The following is a 15,683-nucleotide window of genomic DNA, read 5'->3' as shown; positions in this document are numbered from 1 at the left end:
CAGTCGGACCGGTGACCCATAAATGTTGCCTGCCCATCTGTAAAGTTACCTGCCCGCATTCAGACATTCGCTAAAACTAACAGACAAATCGCGTCTTGATTAAGTTGCAAGAAACAATGCAAACAATTACTTGAGAATCCTCAAGGAGTAATAATAAGACTGAATGCGTAAATAGTGTTAAAATTATCTTTCAGACAGACATCCCGACAGAAATGTTACCAGCCGGCGGGCAGGCAGGCAGACAGGCAGGCAGGCAGACAGACAGACAGACAGGCAGACAGACAGGCAGACAGACTGGCAGTCAGGCAGGCAGGCAGGCAGGCAGGCAGGCAGACACTGCTTTCGCATGCCACCTATGAGATTCTGGCAGATAACACATTTTTGAGTAATCTAGGATAAACATATGATTTAAAATAATTTGTACTTTGAAATCTGATTGTTCTCGGTTTGAATTACATGTACCAAGAAGGACAGTACCCGTTAAATACAAATAATTAGTCAAAGAAGAGGTCCATGTTGGACTTTCCTTGACATGTACATCGTTATCAATCTCAACTTTAACGATAAAGTTCAGAGTTAGAATATTTATTGATAGGTTTTCAATAATTGTGACATATTCCCTTTGCATATTACCACGTCAAGCCATAAATCGAAAACTACATGTTTTTCCAATCGTCTCATATTGCGACAATGTCACGTGACTCACCAGAGGGCAGAACATATCGGCCTGTGGTGGTAGCCCTCCAATAGGGACTAAGTGGCCTTGGAAACCTTCAGATGCTTGTGTTTCAAAAGACAAGCTTCGGTGAGTCAAGTATCTAAATATTATTCTGAGGAATTTATCCAATCAGATCGAAGATGGATTTCAGCCAATTTGTGCGGTACTCGTGTCACGTGATCAAGGTAGCAGACGTCAAAGTCACCTCCGGCGTTTTTCGCAGCGGGAAAGTTAATTGATACTTCACAAGCGGTAATGCAAGTCCTCCCACATACAAACACATCGCGTCAGAAGCCAGGGCATCGCTATTCACGAACAAATTAAAGAGGCTCCGATTTAATGTTTTATGCGAATCTTGTGATACTTATCAGATTGATGGCCTCTGTTTGAGATAGCAGGCAACTGTCACGCATAGGAAGGCACAGTTGTAAACCTATTGTCCAAATTTACCCTTCAGTAATTAAATCCGCTAGAGAAAATCTTTATCTGGCTCACAAATACAAATTTACAGCCTTTTCATTGATATTTTTGAAAACAGGACGGGGGACCACAATCAACGAATGATTACTCCCCTGACATTTTACGTTGCTAATGTAAGGTTCTATATTTAGCCCAATTCTGTTATCTTTAAAAAGGGGCTAGCTGCCCCTGTCCTTGCTGACTGACCATCGGGAGAGCAGACGGGATACCATCTTATCTATCAACATGTGGAAGGTTAGTTGACACTTGCATAATCTTCGATAGGATTAACTGTTACTCATGATAATCCAGTGATGATTTAATACCCAAGGTGTTAATCCACTTTAAAGGTGTGTACAAAGAGCTGTTGAGTGCTTTTCTTATCTTTTGATAGAAAAGTCCATATTTTATTCAGAAATATTAATTGTGAAAAGTTTGTTCAGATTGCACGCAAATTTGCAATGAATTACGTGAGAGTGGAATATAATTTTGAACTAAATATATTGTAAATGCACGGATTATGCACCCGGTGGCACCTGTTACCCAAATCCCTGAATGTGTTAAATAAGAAGTTGTAGTTTATAAATGTGCCACGAATATGTCTTTCTTGTTTAACCTACAATTACTCATGTATCAAGTTTATTATAACCAATAATTCAAACTGAAACAGACTTATATAACATACTGGAATTATGATCGTTAATAATTTATTTGAAGTTTTAATAAGTCAAGGCTTTTATTCGTATGTAGGCCACTTGCCCATATACAGGTAAAGTGCATTCGTACATATTGCAATACATATTGCAAACACTTTTGTCTCACATCATAACTTTGACAACAATATGTACATACGTTTCTTAATAACCTTACATCGTTGGAAGACAGAAGCGTTCAAAATTTATAGATATTCGGATTATGGCAATACATGTCAGGCAGATAGAGGTGTCTGATGTTCGTATAGGTGTTACATATTAAGATAAAATGAAATTCATCTTCTATCCCTAGATTACAAAGTAAAAAATGAATACTTAAATATACAAGGAGTCTGTCCGGCAATAATTTATTAACCATTCAACCAGGTAATATATTCAGTTTATCAACACAGTAAACAACCAAACCTTGCAATAGGATCAAGTTAGCCAAAAGGAGCAAAGTTCTGTTTGCAGAAGTATAAAGACTTTCCATTAGTTGAAACTTGACAGAAATTTGTGCCATTATGAACAAGTATATCAGTTTTGCAAACTCAGTGGTAAGTGCAATGTGCGACGTGTCCGCGTTTGGGATGTCACGGTCGTCCACGTTTGAACCTCATGCACATTTTGGAACATTGTTCACAGCTCTCAAGGTTTCGACAGCATTACAAAATCATATAATCAAATTGAAGCTACAAGAGAATCTAAGTAATACATGTATAAAATAGAATTTCCCTCTGTCTTGGTGACTAGATTTAAGAACGTGACGAAAATTATATAGAGGTCTGAGAGATATGCATCACATTTCCAGGTCGAGGTGCCATGCGGGTCGTTTTTGGTCCACTGGAAATTTCTTATTTTAAAATTACTGAGAACTTTGACATATTGTCATGCAAGTTATCGAACATGTTGATATGGCTGTCAACAAGCCTTTCTTCCCATTTTTACACGCCACCATACCGTGCTCTTGGGTTTCACCGAAGTGGTAAATGTCCAAGAACTTCATCACTTTGGGTTTTCCCATCACACCAACTGACACCTCGTGACAAAAAAGAAATACTGTTCAAAGCAACCTGAAACTCAATTCATTGACTCACACTTTATACACACCAATTTCGGACTTTTAACACGATTAAATTTGAAGGGATGGTTAAAGTAAATTAAAAGGTCTGCTTTTCAAACTTCAAGAATAAACCTATGTCTATGGCAAAATATGATTTACTATGTTGTACTGTTTTTATCTAGATATCCAAATACGTAAAAAGAACCTAACACATTTCCATGATCATAAGAATGTTCTTTTAAAAGAGTCCATGTACGTTTCCAACTATATCATGAGCATGTGTTTATGAATAACTATGAAATAGTGATGATACCAGGTGTTCGCGGAAAGGTGAACGTATCCTGCCGCACTGGTGGCACCCGTCACAAACAGACATGTTGAGGCAAATCAGCTTGAGGCAGCGAGTTACGTATGTCAAATAGAAAATCTGTTTACGTAAACTTCTTTTTGACACATTTCAGCCTTCATTTTTCTTCTTCGTGGGTTGTTATAAGTCTAAACAAGTTTAATTCCAACTTATATGAATACATCTAATAACTTTCATAACGCATTTTAATATGTTTATTTATTCAATATATTGTTCAGAAATTGTCGGCCATATTTAATATTGTGTCCTTAAAAATGTTGGTTTGTTTGTTGTTTAACGCCGCACTCAGCAATATTCCAGCTATATGACGGCGGTCTGTAAATAATCGCGTCTGGACCACACAATCCAGTGGTTGACATCATGAGCATCGATTAACGCATTAGGGATACGATGATATGCATCAACCAAGTCAGCGAGCCTGACCAACCGATCCCGTTAATCGCCTCTTACCACAGGCATAATCGCATTTTACTTGATCTATTCTACCCCGGATCTTTCCTTTTTAATGAAAGAAATTAAATTGATGTTGTCATAAATTCTTACCGGTCATAATATTCTAGCTTCATAACACTATTATATACTTCATACATACATGGGCATATGCTACTCAAAAGACGTTAAAGAACACCTGAGTTTTTCATATGGCTATAGTTTATCTGTCATGTCAAATAAACTTTAGTTGTATGAAAATATCGGGTGTTCTTAAACTTCTTTTGAGTAGCATAAATAATCATATTTGTTATACACCACGCGGGATTGCTAACTCGTTTGCTTGTCGGGGTTAATGTAATCACGTGACGACATCGGACACAAGTTATTGGCTGGTTTTATCCTGACGAAGCGACTGTTAATGTTCGGTCGAAAGTAGGAAACGAACTTGCGTTCGTACCTCAAAGTATCCATTCACTCGTGAAACACAAATAACCAAGTTAAAATACAAGTTACAGTTGAATGATACACTGTGCATGTAAAAACAATACCACGTATTCGCATGTCCTCTGTATTTTTAAATATTGTGTTATTATTGAAAGTTAAATGTGTCTATTTGCTTAACAATATCTGATACAAATTTATATTGAACGAAAAATGCATACGTTATATACCTGCTTTAAAGAAATAGACAAAATCCTTTCCATATTCATAAGAAATCTCTGCGAAACGCAGAGTAGATTGTACGATTCCGACTATATCATAAGCGTGTGTCTTTGAATCACTTTGAATGATTATTAGGTCCCGTGAACATTCCGGGTTAGTAAAGGTCTTCAGCAACCCACGCTTGCCGTAAGAGGCGACTATGCTTGTCATAAGAGGCGACCAATGGGATCGGGTGGTCAGGCTCGCTGACTTGGTTGATGCATGTAATCGTATCCCTTCTGCGTGGATCGATGCTCAAGATGTCAATCACTGGATTGTGTGGTCCAGACTCGATTATTTCCTGACCGCCGCCATATAGCTGGACTATTGCAGAATGCGGCGTTAAACAACAAACGAACGAACTTTGAAATAGTAATGATGCTAGGTATTTGGAGGTTAGAGGTGAGGCGAAATGGGGTTTAACGTCGCGTCCAAGATTATTGCACTTATATAGCGACGTGCATGCACGTGTATGTGTGTGTGTGGCTGCTTGTACTAGTCCGGACTGATGCCGATTTATAGTGCTAGCACACTGAGATACCATGCCGCAGTTTAACATGAAAACCCTACTCAGACACAGTATACTGACTCCGAGCCGACAAGTCCTTGTTTAAGCCCCTTAATGCCGAGCGCCAGACAGGGTAACAACAAGTACCATCTTTTAACATCTTTTGGTATGACGCGGCTGGGGATCGAACCCCGGACCTTCCGCTCTCCGGGCGGACGATCTACCATTAGACCACGGAGGCGGTCTTGAGAGGTTAGAACCGGAGGGTTTCTTGAAGTATTGGTCAAGTGGCGTCAAACCAAACTCAGTTTCTGCCTCACCCGAAATATTGCATTAGAAATGATAAGTTGCAATGCCCAAGTTACAGCCTTCATGGACACTATGGCTTCTAAAACGCCAGTAAGGATATACAGAGACCCCCTGGTTTGTTTGTTTGTTTGTTTAATGCCGCACTCAACAATATTCCAGCTGTATGACGGCGGTCTGAAAATAATCGAGCCTGGACCAGACAATCCAGTGCTTGATATCATGAGCATTGATCCACGCAATTGGGATAGGATATGATCAACCAAGCCAGCGCGCCTGACCACCCGATCCCGTTAGTCGCCTCTTACGACATGCATTGGATGCTGAAGACCTATTCTAACCCGTAATCTTCACTGTCAGAGCCCCCCTGTCACTAAACACTAAATTCCCTATACGCTCTCTATCCACTCCGCTTTAAAACAATTTGCATGATACACTATGAATACACGTCTCCTGCCCGTGGGGTCGATGATGGTTCAAAGAGAACGTATAGATACCTCACACAGTGAACACATTTCCCGAGTTTGCCTATTTCTCTTACCAAAATTTAGAAAGTTAGACAAATCGACTAATATTACAGTTGTGAAAATAAGCCCTTTTCAGTTATAGACATTGTAATTTGAAAACAAGCTTAGCATGTAGGGCTTTTATCATCTATAAACATTAAGCAACGTTGTCCAAACAGCACAATGACGTCACGCGGAAAGGTTATATTTCTATGACGTCGTCGCGTGAATCAACCTTTCCCTGCCTTCTCATGCAACACGAAGTAAATTATTAACAGATGCCTGCGCTGTTCCTAGATAAACCATTTAGGCAATGGGGTTCAATAAATAAGTTTCGCCACATGGTATAATCTGTAAAATTTCAAATAATTCGCTAGAGCTAATGGATTAGACATGTCCCGGGCTGAGTTGGGCACTGATCTCCGCCACAAATGCACATTGACTGGCCTCACTCAATCGCGCTTATATTAATATCACATGTAATACGTTAATATATAAATTGACCAAGAAACTCAGATAATTATCATATTATTTCAATTCCCCCAGAAAATTACATTATTTCATTACAAATGTAAAACCTTTAAGCGTAAAATCTCCCTACCTACCACACACACAGGGACGGTTCACCACCCCGTGTATTTGCGACTTACAAAGTAGTTTCGTGTTTGCAAATTCTAAAAAAAATATAAACAAATGTATCAAAACATATTTAGGGTCGCGATAATTCTTTATCATACATTTAGATATGATTATATACAAAATCATCTTAAACAAAAAATATTCAAGAAAACTAGGAGACCGCTGTTGGAAGCGAAAGAATACACGCTGGTAACAAAAATGACGCTTTGCAAAACGAACAGTCCCAACTGACGAGTTAAATGAGAAATTTACAGTTTATAAGGAAACATTTTCGAGAGAATGACAAACGGCAAGAAATGATATTAACTCCATAAACGACCGTCTATAATTATTTTGCCTTGTCAATGTGGACCTAACGTAAAAAGAAAGTCAACAGCTTGTGTACGGGCTGGTCACTTACGACAAAGGGAGACAATTTAAGTGGAGGTAACTCTTGTATGACAATAGTTCAGTCAAAGTGTTATGTTCGCTGCAGTGAAATATCAAGTGTTATGTTCACTGCAGTGAAATATCAAGTGTTATGTTCACTGCAATGAAAATATCACTTTTCACAACTTCGGAAAACTCAGTCTTTCACACTGAAGTATATAATAAATGTATATACATATATGTTCATTTTGACTGACACAGTGTCAGACAGCGGTTTCACTGTCTTTGATAGAGTTAATATCGTCGATCTTTGACATTTGTACGATTTGGGTTTTTTTTAAAACTGGAAAGCAGTTTTCTCGTGCCAAACATGGAATCATTCAGTTAACTAAGCGAATTTTGAAAATCGTCATTCCAATAATAATGCGAGGAATAACGCTATTTGGTGGACATGAATCTAGTGAATGACATACATCAGGGACAAGGCACGTTGCCTCGATTTCTCGTCTTTGGGCACGATATTGGCAACATAGCACCACTAGAGATCGTCCACGATCAGGAGACCCCGCTTCACCACAGCAGACCAGGATCATTAAGTCCCGTTCCACAAAGCGATCGTAGCGCAACGACTGTCGAAAGTCTATGTTAACGTATAGGAGTTACGGTCGTCTTAGCGCTACGATCGCTTTGTTCTTCACTATCGAAATAGGAGTCTTACTGGAATGTACATAGCAGCACAAATTCCTAGTTCACGTCCTACATCTGTACAGACTGTCCTTAAGAGTTTACGACGAGTCGGAATCCGAGCAGGAAGGCCCTTGACATTACAACTGCGCCCCCCCCCCCCCCCCCCCCCCCCTCCCCTTTCCACCCCCACCAAATATTTTACGAAATTTTGTCTTTACTTGCAAGCTGCAGAATCTCTGCACTTGTACAAAAAAATTAATAGCGTTTTTAGTTTCAACAAGTTTAATATATGCACTGTCGTGTCACTTGAGTGCCTAGTAGATCACATTTTATTTGTCTTTTTCTGGCGTTGACGATTTTCGTTTACCCCAACGTAATCGACTTTGTGTCAACATCATCAGTGACTACGTTGGGGAAGCGTTGCTTCAGTGACGAACCCCTTTCCTTCTTCAAGCGAGATGGGCTGATCGGTGTGTATCGGCGCCGGATTTAGTGTTATTCCGGATGTTGCGTACAAGAGGTCAACAGAATCGGTGGAGGAAATGTCATGGTGTAGGGAACAGATAGTTTTCATATGCATGGCTTTCAGCATGATAATGCTCGTCCCCCACACACCGCGAGTCTGACTTCCTGACAGCTCAGAACATAATGCCGTGGTCGTCAACGTCAACAGATCTCAATCAATTGAGCATCTGTGGGATGAGCATACGTCAACATCAACCAAAGCCCAGAATCTGCAACAATTACGGCAAGCTCTTCAGGAAGAATGAGCTGTCATTGTACAAGGTGTCATCCGCAGTCTTCTTACTCCCGAGGACAGTTGTAGGATTCATAACCCCAGTGCTTGACGTAACCAACACATGCGAAGCATTCTGCTTTTTATGGACCTGAAATTTCACTTGAAATCAGCCAAAACACATTTAAAGAAACAAAATAATTTTGACCTACACTCACGATTCAAAGTAAGAATGATCTGACACCTGGTATTCGTGAAACTATGGCGCATGGTTGATAATGACGTCATCCACAAAGCCATATTAAGAACATTTACTTTGTCATGTTCATTGGTAGAATGTTCAACATTGGCTCTAATGTTGACGCATTAAAAGTTTTACCTGTGGGGAAAAGGGTGCTCTCAACTATTTATAATATAATACGTCAAGGTCAGAGAATTATTCAGTCTCGATTTTCTGGCAAACAGATTCCATTGGGCGTAAAAGGCAAAATAGTGGTGAAAATTATATGAATTGATCACTGAAAACCAGTGAGGTGAGGTGAGGTGAGGTGAGGTGAGGTGAAATGGGGTTTAACGTCGCGTCCAAGATTATTGCACTTATATAGCGACGTGCATGTACGTGTGTGTGTTTGTGTGGCTGCTTGTACTAGTCCGGACTGATGCCGATTTATAGTGCTAGCTCACTGAGATACCATGCCGCAGTTTAACATGAATACCCCACTCAGACACAGTATACTGACTCCGAGCCTACCAGTCCTTGTTTTAGACCCTTAACAGGGTCAGACAGGGTAACAATAAGTACCATCTTTAAAAGGTCTTTAGTTATATCAAAGCGTGTCGGTTTGATGTGGCAGGAAAGCCAGATTGGAAGCAGGTCTTAGATGTTCACCAGTTTGGTGAAACCTACGAGCACGGTCATAGCGTTGACAAACCTAGAAACATTATCACCGGGATTCGAACTCTTGAGAAATTGGTTTTCTTCGACGCCTAAACAGCAAACTGCAGCGTCTCAGACGAACCAGTACACCATGGCCATGTTGGATATCAACTACCTCGCATATGTTGTCTATGACAGAGGGTGTACAGGTTTTCAAACGCTAGTATTCGTAACACCTGCTGTCATCACTGATTTTCAGGACTGCCTCCGTTGTCTAGTGGTAGAGCGTCCGCCCGGAGAGCGGAAGGTCCGGGGTTGGATCCCCGGCCGCGTCATACCTAAAGACGTTAAAAGATGGTACTTATTGTTACCCTGTGTGGCGCTCGGTATTAAGGGACTAAAAGAAGGACTGGTGAGCTCGGAGTCGGTATACTGTGTCTGAGTGGGGTATTCATGTTAAACTGTGGCATGGTATCTAAGTGGGCTAGCACTATATAATCGACTTTAGTCCGGACTAGTACAAGCAGCCACACACACACGTCGCTATATAGGCACAATAATCTTGGACGCGACGTTGAACCCAATTTCACCTCACCTCACAACTTATCTATCTTTAAATAATGTTGGTGTTTTCCAGTTAGAATTCCTCTCAAAAGTATAAAAATGCAACGCAACAACCGTTAATTTAGGGTCACTCTTGAATAGCCGTATTCAATGTATTCGTGCTGATCAACGTGAGGAAATACACTCCTTTAAATTTAAAGTCCGAATTTAGAGTGAGTGAGTTGGGTTTAACGCCGCTTTTAAAGTATTCCAGTTATATCGCGGCGTGTCAGCTTAATGTGGGAGGAAAGCCCGAAGTGATGCAGGTCGCAGACGTTTACCACTTCGGTGAAACCCACGAGCACGGGTATGGTGCCGACAAACCTAGAAACATAATCGGGGCGAACCGGGATTCGAACCCACAATCATAGGTTTCAGGCTTGCAGAACTCTGCACAGCGAATCGCGGCGCCTTAGACGACTGGGCCACCCATGCCCCTCCCCCGAACCCCGAATTTAGAATATAACTAAATATTACATTATGTACTTAATACAATTTCTAGTCTTGGTTTCATAATGGATACTCATTGAGAATAGCATCCTTTGAATAGAACATATGATCAAGTGCCTTCAATCGTCGCGCGCAGGCGGAACTAGAGTTAGCTTCGGGTTCCCATTGTACCAAACAAATAATTGTCCCTCAGTAACACATTTAGGAATGGTTCAAATACCCCTAGCCACCTGATGGCCACACAAAACAAAGTATGTTTCTCTGGGCATTGCATCAATACAAATCTTTGTTGAACTGAATATAGAATTAATCGCAGTGGCGAAAACCGATGGCAAACGCACAGAGAGTTATGGCATTTCTCATGTTGATCCCTTTGTGTAGATTACATTTGTTTGTGTTGATAAATAGATACAGAAAGGAATATTGTGCGTGTTTTTTTCTGTTCAGTTTACAGAGTTGCGTCCCTTGTGCACCCCAGAAACTTATGATCGCGAGTTCGAATCCCGGTTCGACCCTATGTTTTATATTGTGTTTGTTTGTTGTTTAACGCCGCACTCAGCATATTCCAAGTATATGGCTGCGGTCTGTCAATAACGGTGTATGGACCAGACAATCCAGTGAGTGACATAATGAGCATCGATCTACGCAATTTGGATACGGTGACATGCATCAAGCAAGACACCGAGCTTGACCACCTGATCCCGTTAGTCGCCTCTTACGACAAGCATGGGTTGCTGAAGATCAATTCAAACTCGTATCTTCGCGCATACCCTATGTTTCTTGGTATGTCACATCATACCCGTGCTGGTGATTTTCGCCAAAGTGGTAAACGTCTAGGACTTGCATCACTTCAGGCTTTTTCCCTCATGAATCTGACACGTCGTGATATTACTGGAATACTTTAAAAGTGGCGTTAAACTCACCTCACTCACTCACTGTTTAGGATTACACGACTCTTTTATTTCAAAGATTTGTTGATTTAATATTGAAAGTCGAATGTATTTAACCTTCTGTTTTGAGCTTGTATTGGAGCTTGCCTATCCCTTACTGAACACATTCTAAAGAATGCTTGAATGACCTTTAGATGGCACATCCATATCAAACCATTTGAAAGATGTCTTCCCGACGGGTCCAAGGGGAGTTAGAGCCTGGTATATCTGTCACTCACTGATAAACTTATGTGCCATTGCATAGTTGCGAAGCTTGCTGATAGTGCGGCTACCACTATTTCCGATGCTCAATCCACATGTATACAAGGGGGCGTGTAGATAGGGTGTTGAGTCTTTGTTGTACACAGCAACGTACCTTCACACTGCTGTGCCAGGGATGTCCACATCCCAGCATCAGTACCAGCACCAGCACCAGCAGAGAAGGTGAGTGAGGCCATCAAATCTCTGTAGTCCAGTTAGTTACAACATGCGCAGTGCGTACGCGGACATAGTTGGGTGCGGGGGGGGGGGGGGGGGGGGGGTTGTAGTGGGGATGGGGGTGGAGCAGAGGTGCGTACCCCCTGCTTTTGTAGCATACCAATCACGCGGGGTATAATTAATTTGTTTTAGTGGCGAGTATTAAAAATATAACTAATTAATTAACTATTCTTTTCGCAATTTTTTCCCGTATTTTTATTTAAACCGCCCCCTTTCCGCTCTCCTTTCCATGAGTTGTATCCTCTCTTGGAGTGCGCCATGTATGAATCACTTTTGCAATTTTACAGCCATGCTCCCTTGAATTAGAAATTGCACATGTTACCAAACGTTTCCTTATTTAGATAGTGGGGAGTTGTGAAGTCAGAAATATTAACTGGTCGACATGCCGGCTTTTATTTACCATTACAGCGTAACACAGTTCTGTAAGTTTGAAAACAGTAAATGTATTGAAGAGATTATGGAATTAACTATAATCCCACAACTTGTTTTTTGCGTATGCACTTTATAATAAAAGCGACAATGTCTTTCCATATTCAAGAGACATTTCTGCTAAAAGCAGAGTCGATTGTAAGATGACGCGATAATGCAGTAAACATTATCGAATAGAAATAACGAACTTATTAATATTAATAGATGTTTTTCATCATTAGTTATTGACTATGCACGTGATATATCGTTAAGTGGCTTTTTAGGAGCTGTAGTGTCAATGAAGACAGAGGTGAAAACTGAAATTATTCACTTGTTAATAAATGTAAAAAATAGTTCCGTGGATTCCAAGTGGAAATTAATTGAAATGTTGGTCCAAGATAATGTATAGTTGACAAACAGCTCTCCATTCCTGAAAAGTAATGGAGCATTCAAACAATAGAATGACGTCACAGATGTGTTTTAAGCATAGACAATCCCCAAAGGCCGGCAATCCTGGTGGTCTATTTCCGTACAACGATATCGCAGTTACCCAAAGACTCAATTCTTGTGTTATTTAGCAAAAGTCAGCATAAAACCTCTTCCCAAACGGGGCGGTCGGGTAGCCTAGTGGTTAAAGCGTTCGCTCTTCACGCCGAAGACCCAGGTTCAATTCCCGACATGGGTACAATGTGTGAAGCCCATTTCTGGTGTCCCCCGCCGTGATATTGCTGGAATATTGCTAAAAGCGGCGTAAAACCATACTCACTCACTCACTCACCCTTCCCAAACAGTCATTACAATTGTATTGAATGTTTACACAAAAAACGCTTGAGAACAATTGTTGATATTTGGACGCGGGGTGAGTTTCGTTTGACGCCATGCCGCAACAGTTGCAACAATGAGGACCCGGTAGGCATTCGGAGTTAGACGCTGTCCCCAGCATACGCTGGCCGTGGAAGAAGGTGTCCAAATGTCTCGGGTGGTCAAGCTCGCTGACTTGGTTGGTGCATGTCATCGTATCCCAATTGCGTGTATCAATGGTCATGATATCAATCACTGGATTGTCTGGTCCAGACTCGATTATTGACAGACCGGCGTCATATAGCTGGAATATTGCTGAGTGCGGCGTCAAACAACAAACAAACAAACAACGTTGTAGGAAGTGCCGTATATCACCTAATCTATAAGTCACTGTGTACAGTGAAGCCCCTTTAAACCGGACGGCACCGTTCTAAATGAAAGTTTGGAATAACAAATGGTCGGATTAACGAACCATGCAGTAATAACCCTTTAATTATACATTCCCTTCCAAACAAAATCTTTCAGGTTTCGGATTTCCCAGTGAGTGAGTGAGGGAGTATGGTTTTCGCAGCTTCTAACAATATTCCAATATCACGACGGAGGACACCAGAAATGGGCTTCACACATTGTACCCATGTGGAGAATCGAACCCAGGTCTTTGACGTGACGAGAGAACGCTTCAACCACTAGGCTACCCCACTGCCCTCGAGATTCCGGACTAACGAGGATGCGCTATGTAGACCTTTCCTTTATATAAAATAAAATGACTCTTGACACTTGGATATGCATAAAACACTCTTTTTTATTCTATTTTGGAATACCAATGACATGTGTGTTAATTGAAATAAAACACATATACAGATTTGTGAGTCATCATCAAGTCGACGTCACAATCGTCCATCTCGTCTTTCAATCTTGAAACCAAAAAAGAAAACGCGACTTGCGAAATTCAGAACATTGAAATGACTATTGTTTTCCTTATGCACATCTACAAGCCTTTTAAGCACTTCCTATATTCCTATATTCGCTCACTGAAGCTGGACAAGTTGCGTGGAGGGCATGGAATTGTGTCAGCCTCGATGTGTTTTTATGTTTCATGTGTGCGATAATAAAAACCAGCTACAGAGTTACGTCAGTCATCTAGTCTGTTCCTCATCAGTGTAATTACATCCCCAAACGCCCCTTTAAACATTGGTTAAAGTCACTTCAGAGGTTAGGAGCTCCAAACACGTCACTTGACATATCGCTTAGTATTCGTCTCAACCTTTTAATGAAGGATTTATGGTTTAGTGGAATCTTTTCTCTGCCCGAGAGACACCGCTGTCTGTTTAACTGCCAATCAATTCGAAACAACTGTATATGACGAAGCTGAATTGATCGTCACGACGCATGCGATATATGTGAGTGAGTGTGTGAGTGAGTGAGTGTGTGAGTTTCTATGATTATAATATCACGGCTTGACATTTCTGTTTTGGAGGAAAACCCAAAATGTGACAGGTCATAGATGTGAATCACTGTGAATACTGAGCAGATGTGCTGATAGGTCAGACATCATAACCTGGATGTGTCGTGGATTGAAAGGCATGATAAGCGGATCCTGGCATTGCTAAGGGATTCAATTCTAATAAGCTTGTTTCTACTAGATACCATACATATTGAAATTCAAATTGAATAAGTCAAATCTACCTTTACAAACGATGTATACACGTTATCAGCAGATAAAGTGTATGCCTGTCTTTGCTAGAGTATTTCACATTGCTAGTGTATTTCACTTTGCTAGTGTATTTCGCATTGCGAGTGTATTTCACTTTGCTAGTGTATTTCGCATTGCTAGTGTATTTCACTTTGCTAGTGTATTTCGCATTGCTAGTGTATTTCACTTTGCTAGTGTATTTCACATTGCTAGTGTATTTCACATTGCTAGTGTATTTCACATTGCTAGTGTATTTCACATTGCTAGTGTATTTCACATTGCTAGTGTATTTCACATTGCTAGTGTATTTCACATTGCTCGTGTATTTCACATTGCTGGTGTATTTCACATTGCTAGTGTATTTCACATAGCTAGTGTATTTCACATTTCTAATGTATTTCACATAGCTAGTGTATTTCACATTGCTAGTGTATTTCACATTGCTCGTGTATTTCACATTGCTAGTGTATTTCACATTGCTAGTGTATTTCACATTGCTAGTGTATTTCACATTGCTCGTGTATTTCACATTGCTGGTGTATTTCACATTGCTAGTGTATTTCACATAGCTAGTGTATTTCACATTTCTAATGTATTTCACATAGCTAGTGTATTTCACATTGCTAGTGTATTTCACATTGCTCGTGTATTTCACATTGCTAGTGTATTTCACATTGCTAGTGTATTTCACATTGCTAGTGTATTTCACATTGCTAGTGTATTTCACATTGCTCGTGTATTTCACATTGCTAGTGTATTTCACATTGCTAGTGTATTTCACATTGCTAAGGTATTTCACATTTCTAATGTATTTCACATAGCTAGTGTATTTCACTTTGCTAGTGTATTTCACATTGCTAGTGTATTTCACATTGCTAGTGTATTTCACATTGCTAGTGTATTTCACATTGCTCGTGTATTTCACATTGCTCGTGTATTTCACATAGCTAGTGTATTTCACATTGCTAGTGTATTTCACATTGCTAGTGTATTTCACATTGCTCGTGTATTTCACATTGCTAGTGTATTTCACATTGCTAGTGTATTTCACATTGCTAAGGTATTTCACATTTCTAATGTATTTCACATAGCTAGTGTATTTCACTTTGCTAGTGTATTTCACATTGCTGGTGTATTTCACTTTGCTAGTGTATTTCACATTGCTAGTGTATTTCACATTGCTAGTGTATTTCACTTTGCTAGTGTATTTCACATTGCTAGTGTATTTCACTTTGCTAGA

General features: G+C 40.3%; 1 protein-coding gene across 1 annotated transcript in view; it reads left to right on the top strand.

The window, feature by feature from the left end:
* The first annotated feature begins 1,323 nt into the window (after nucleotides 1–1,323).
* Nucleotides 1,324–15,683, top strand: part of LOC124114594 (abdominal ganglion neuropeptides L5-67-like) — a 46,006-nt gene continuing 31,646 nt past the window's right edge. The window contains exon 1 of the mRNA XM_046475244.2: nucleotides 1,324–1,432. Within this exon, the coding sequence (XP_046331200.1) occupies nucleotides 1,424–1,432 (9 nt within the window). The 5' untranslated portion in view covers nucleotides 1,324–1,423. The remainder of the gene's footprint in view (nucleotides 1,433–15,683) is intronic.

Source organism: Haliotis rufescens, unplaced genomic scaffold (genome assembly GCF_023055435.1).
Source record: "Haliotis rufescens isolate VD_foot unplaced genomic scaffold, xgHalRufe1.0.p SCAF_4, whole genome shotgun sequence".
Classification (NCBI taxonomy): Eukaryota; Metazoa; Mollusca; class Gastropoda; order Lepetellida; family Haliotidae; genus Haliotis; species Haliotis rufescens.
Note: the sequence above shows the minus strand (reverse complement) of the source record. Positions and strands in the feature narration are given on the sequence as shown.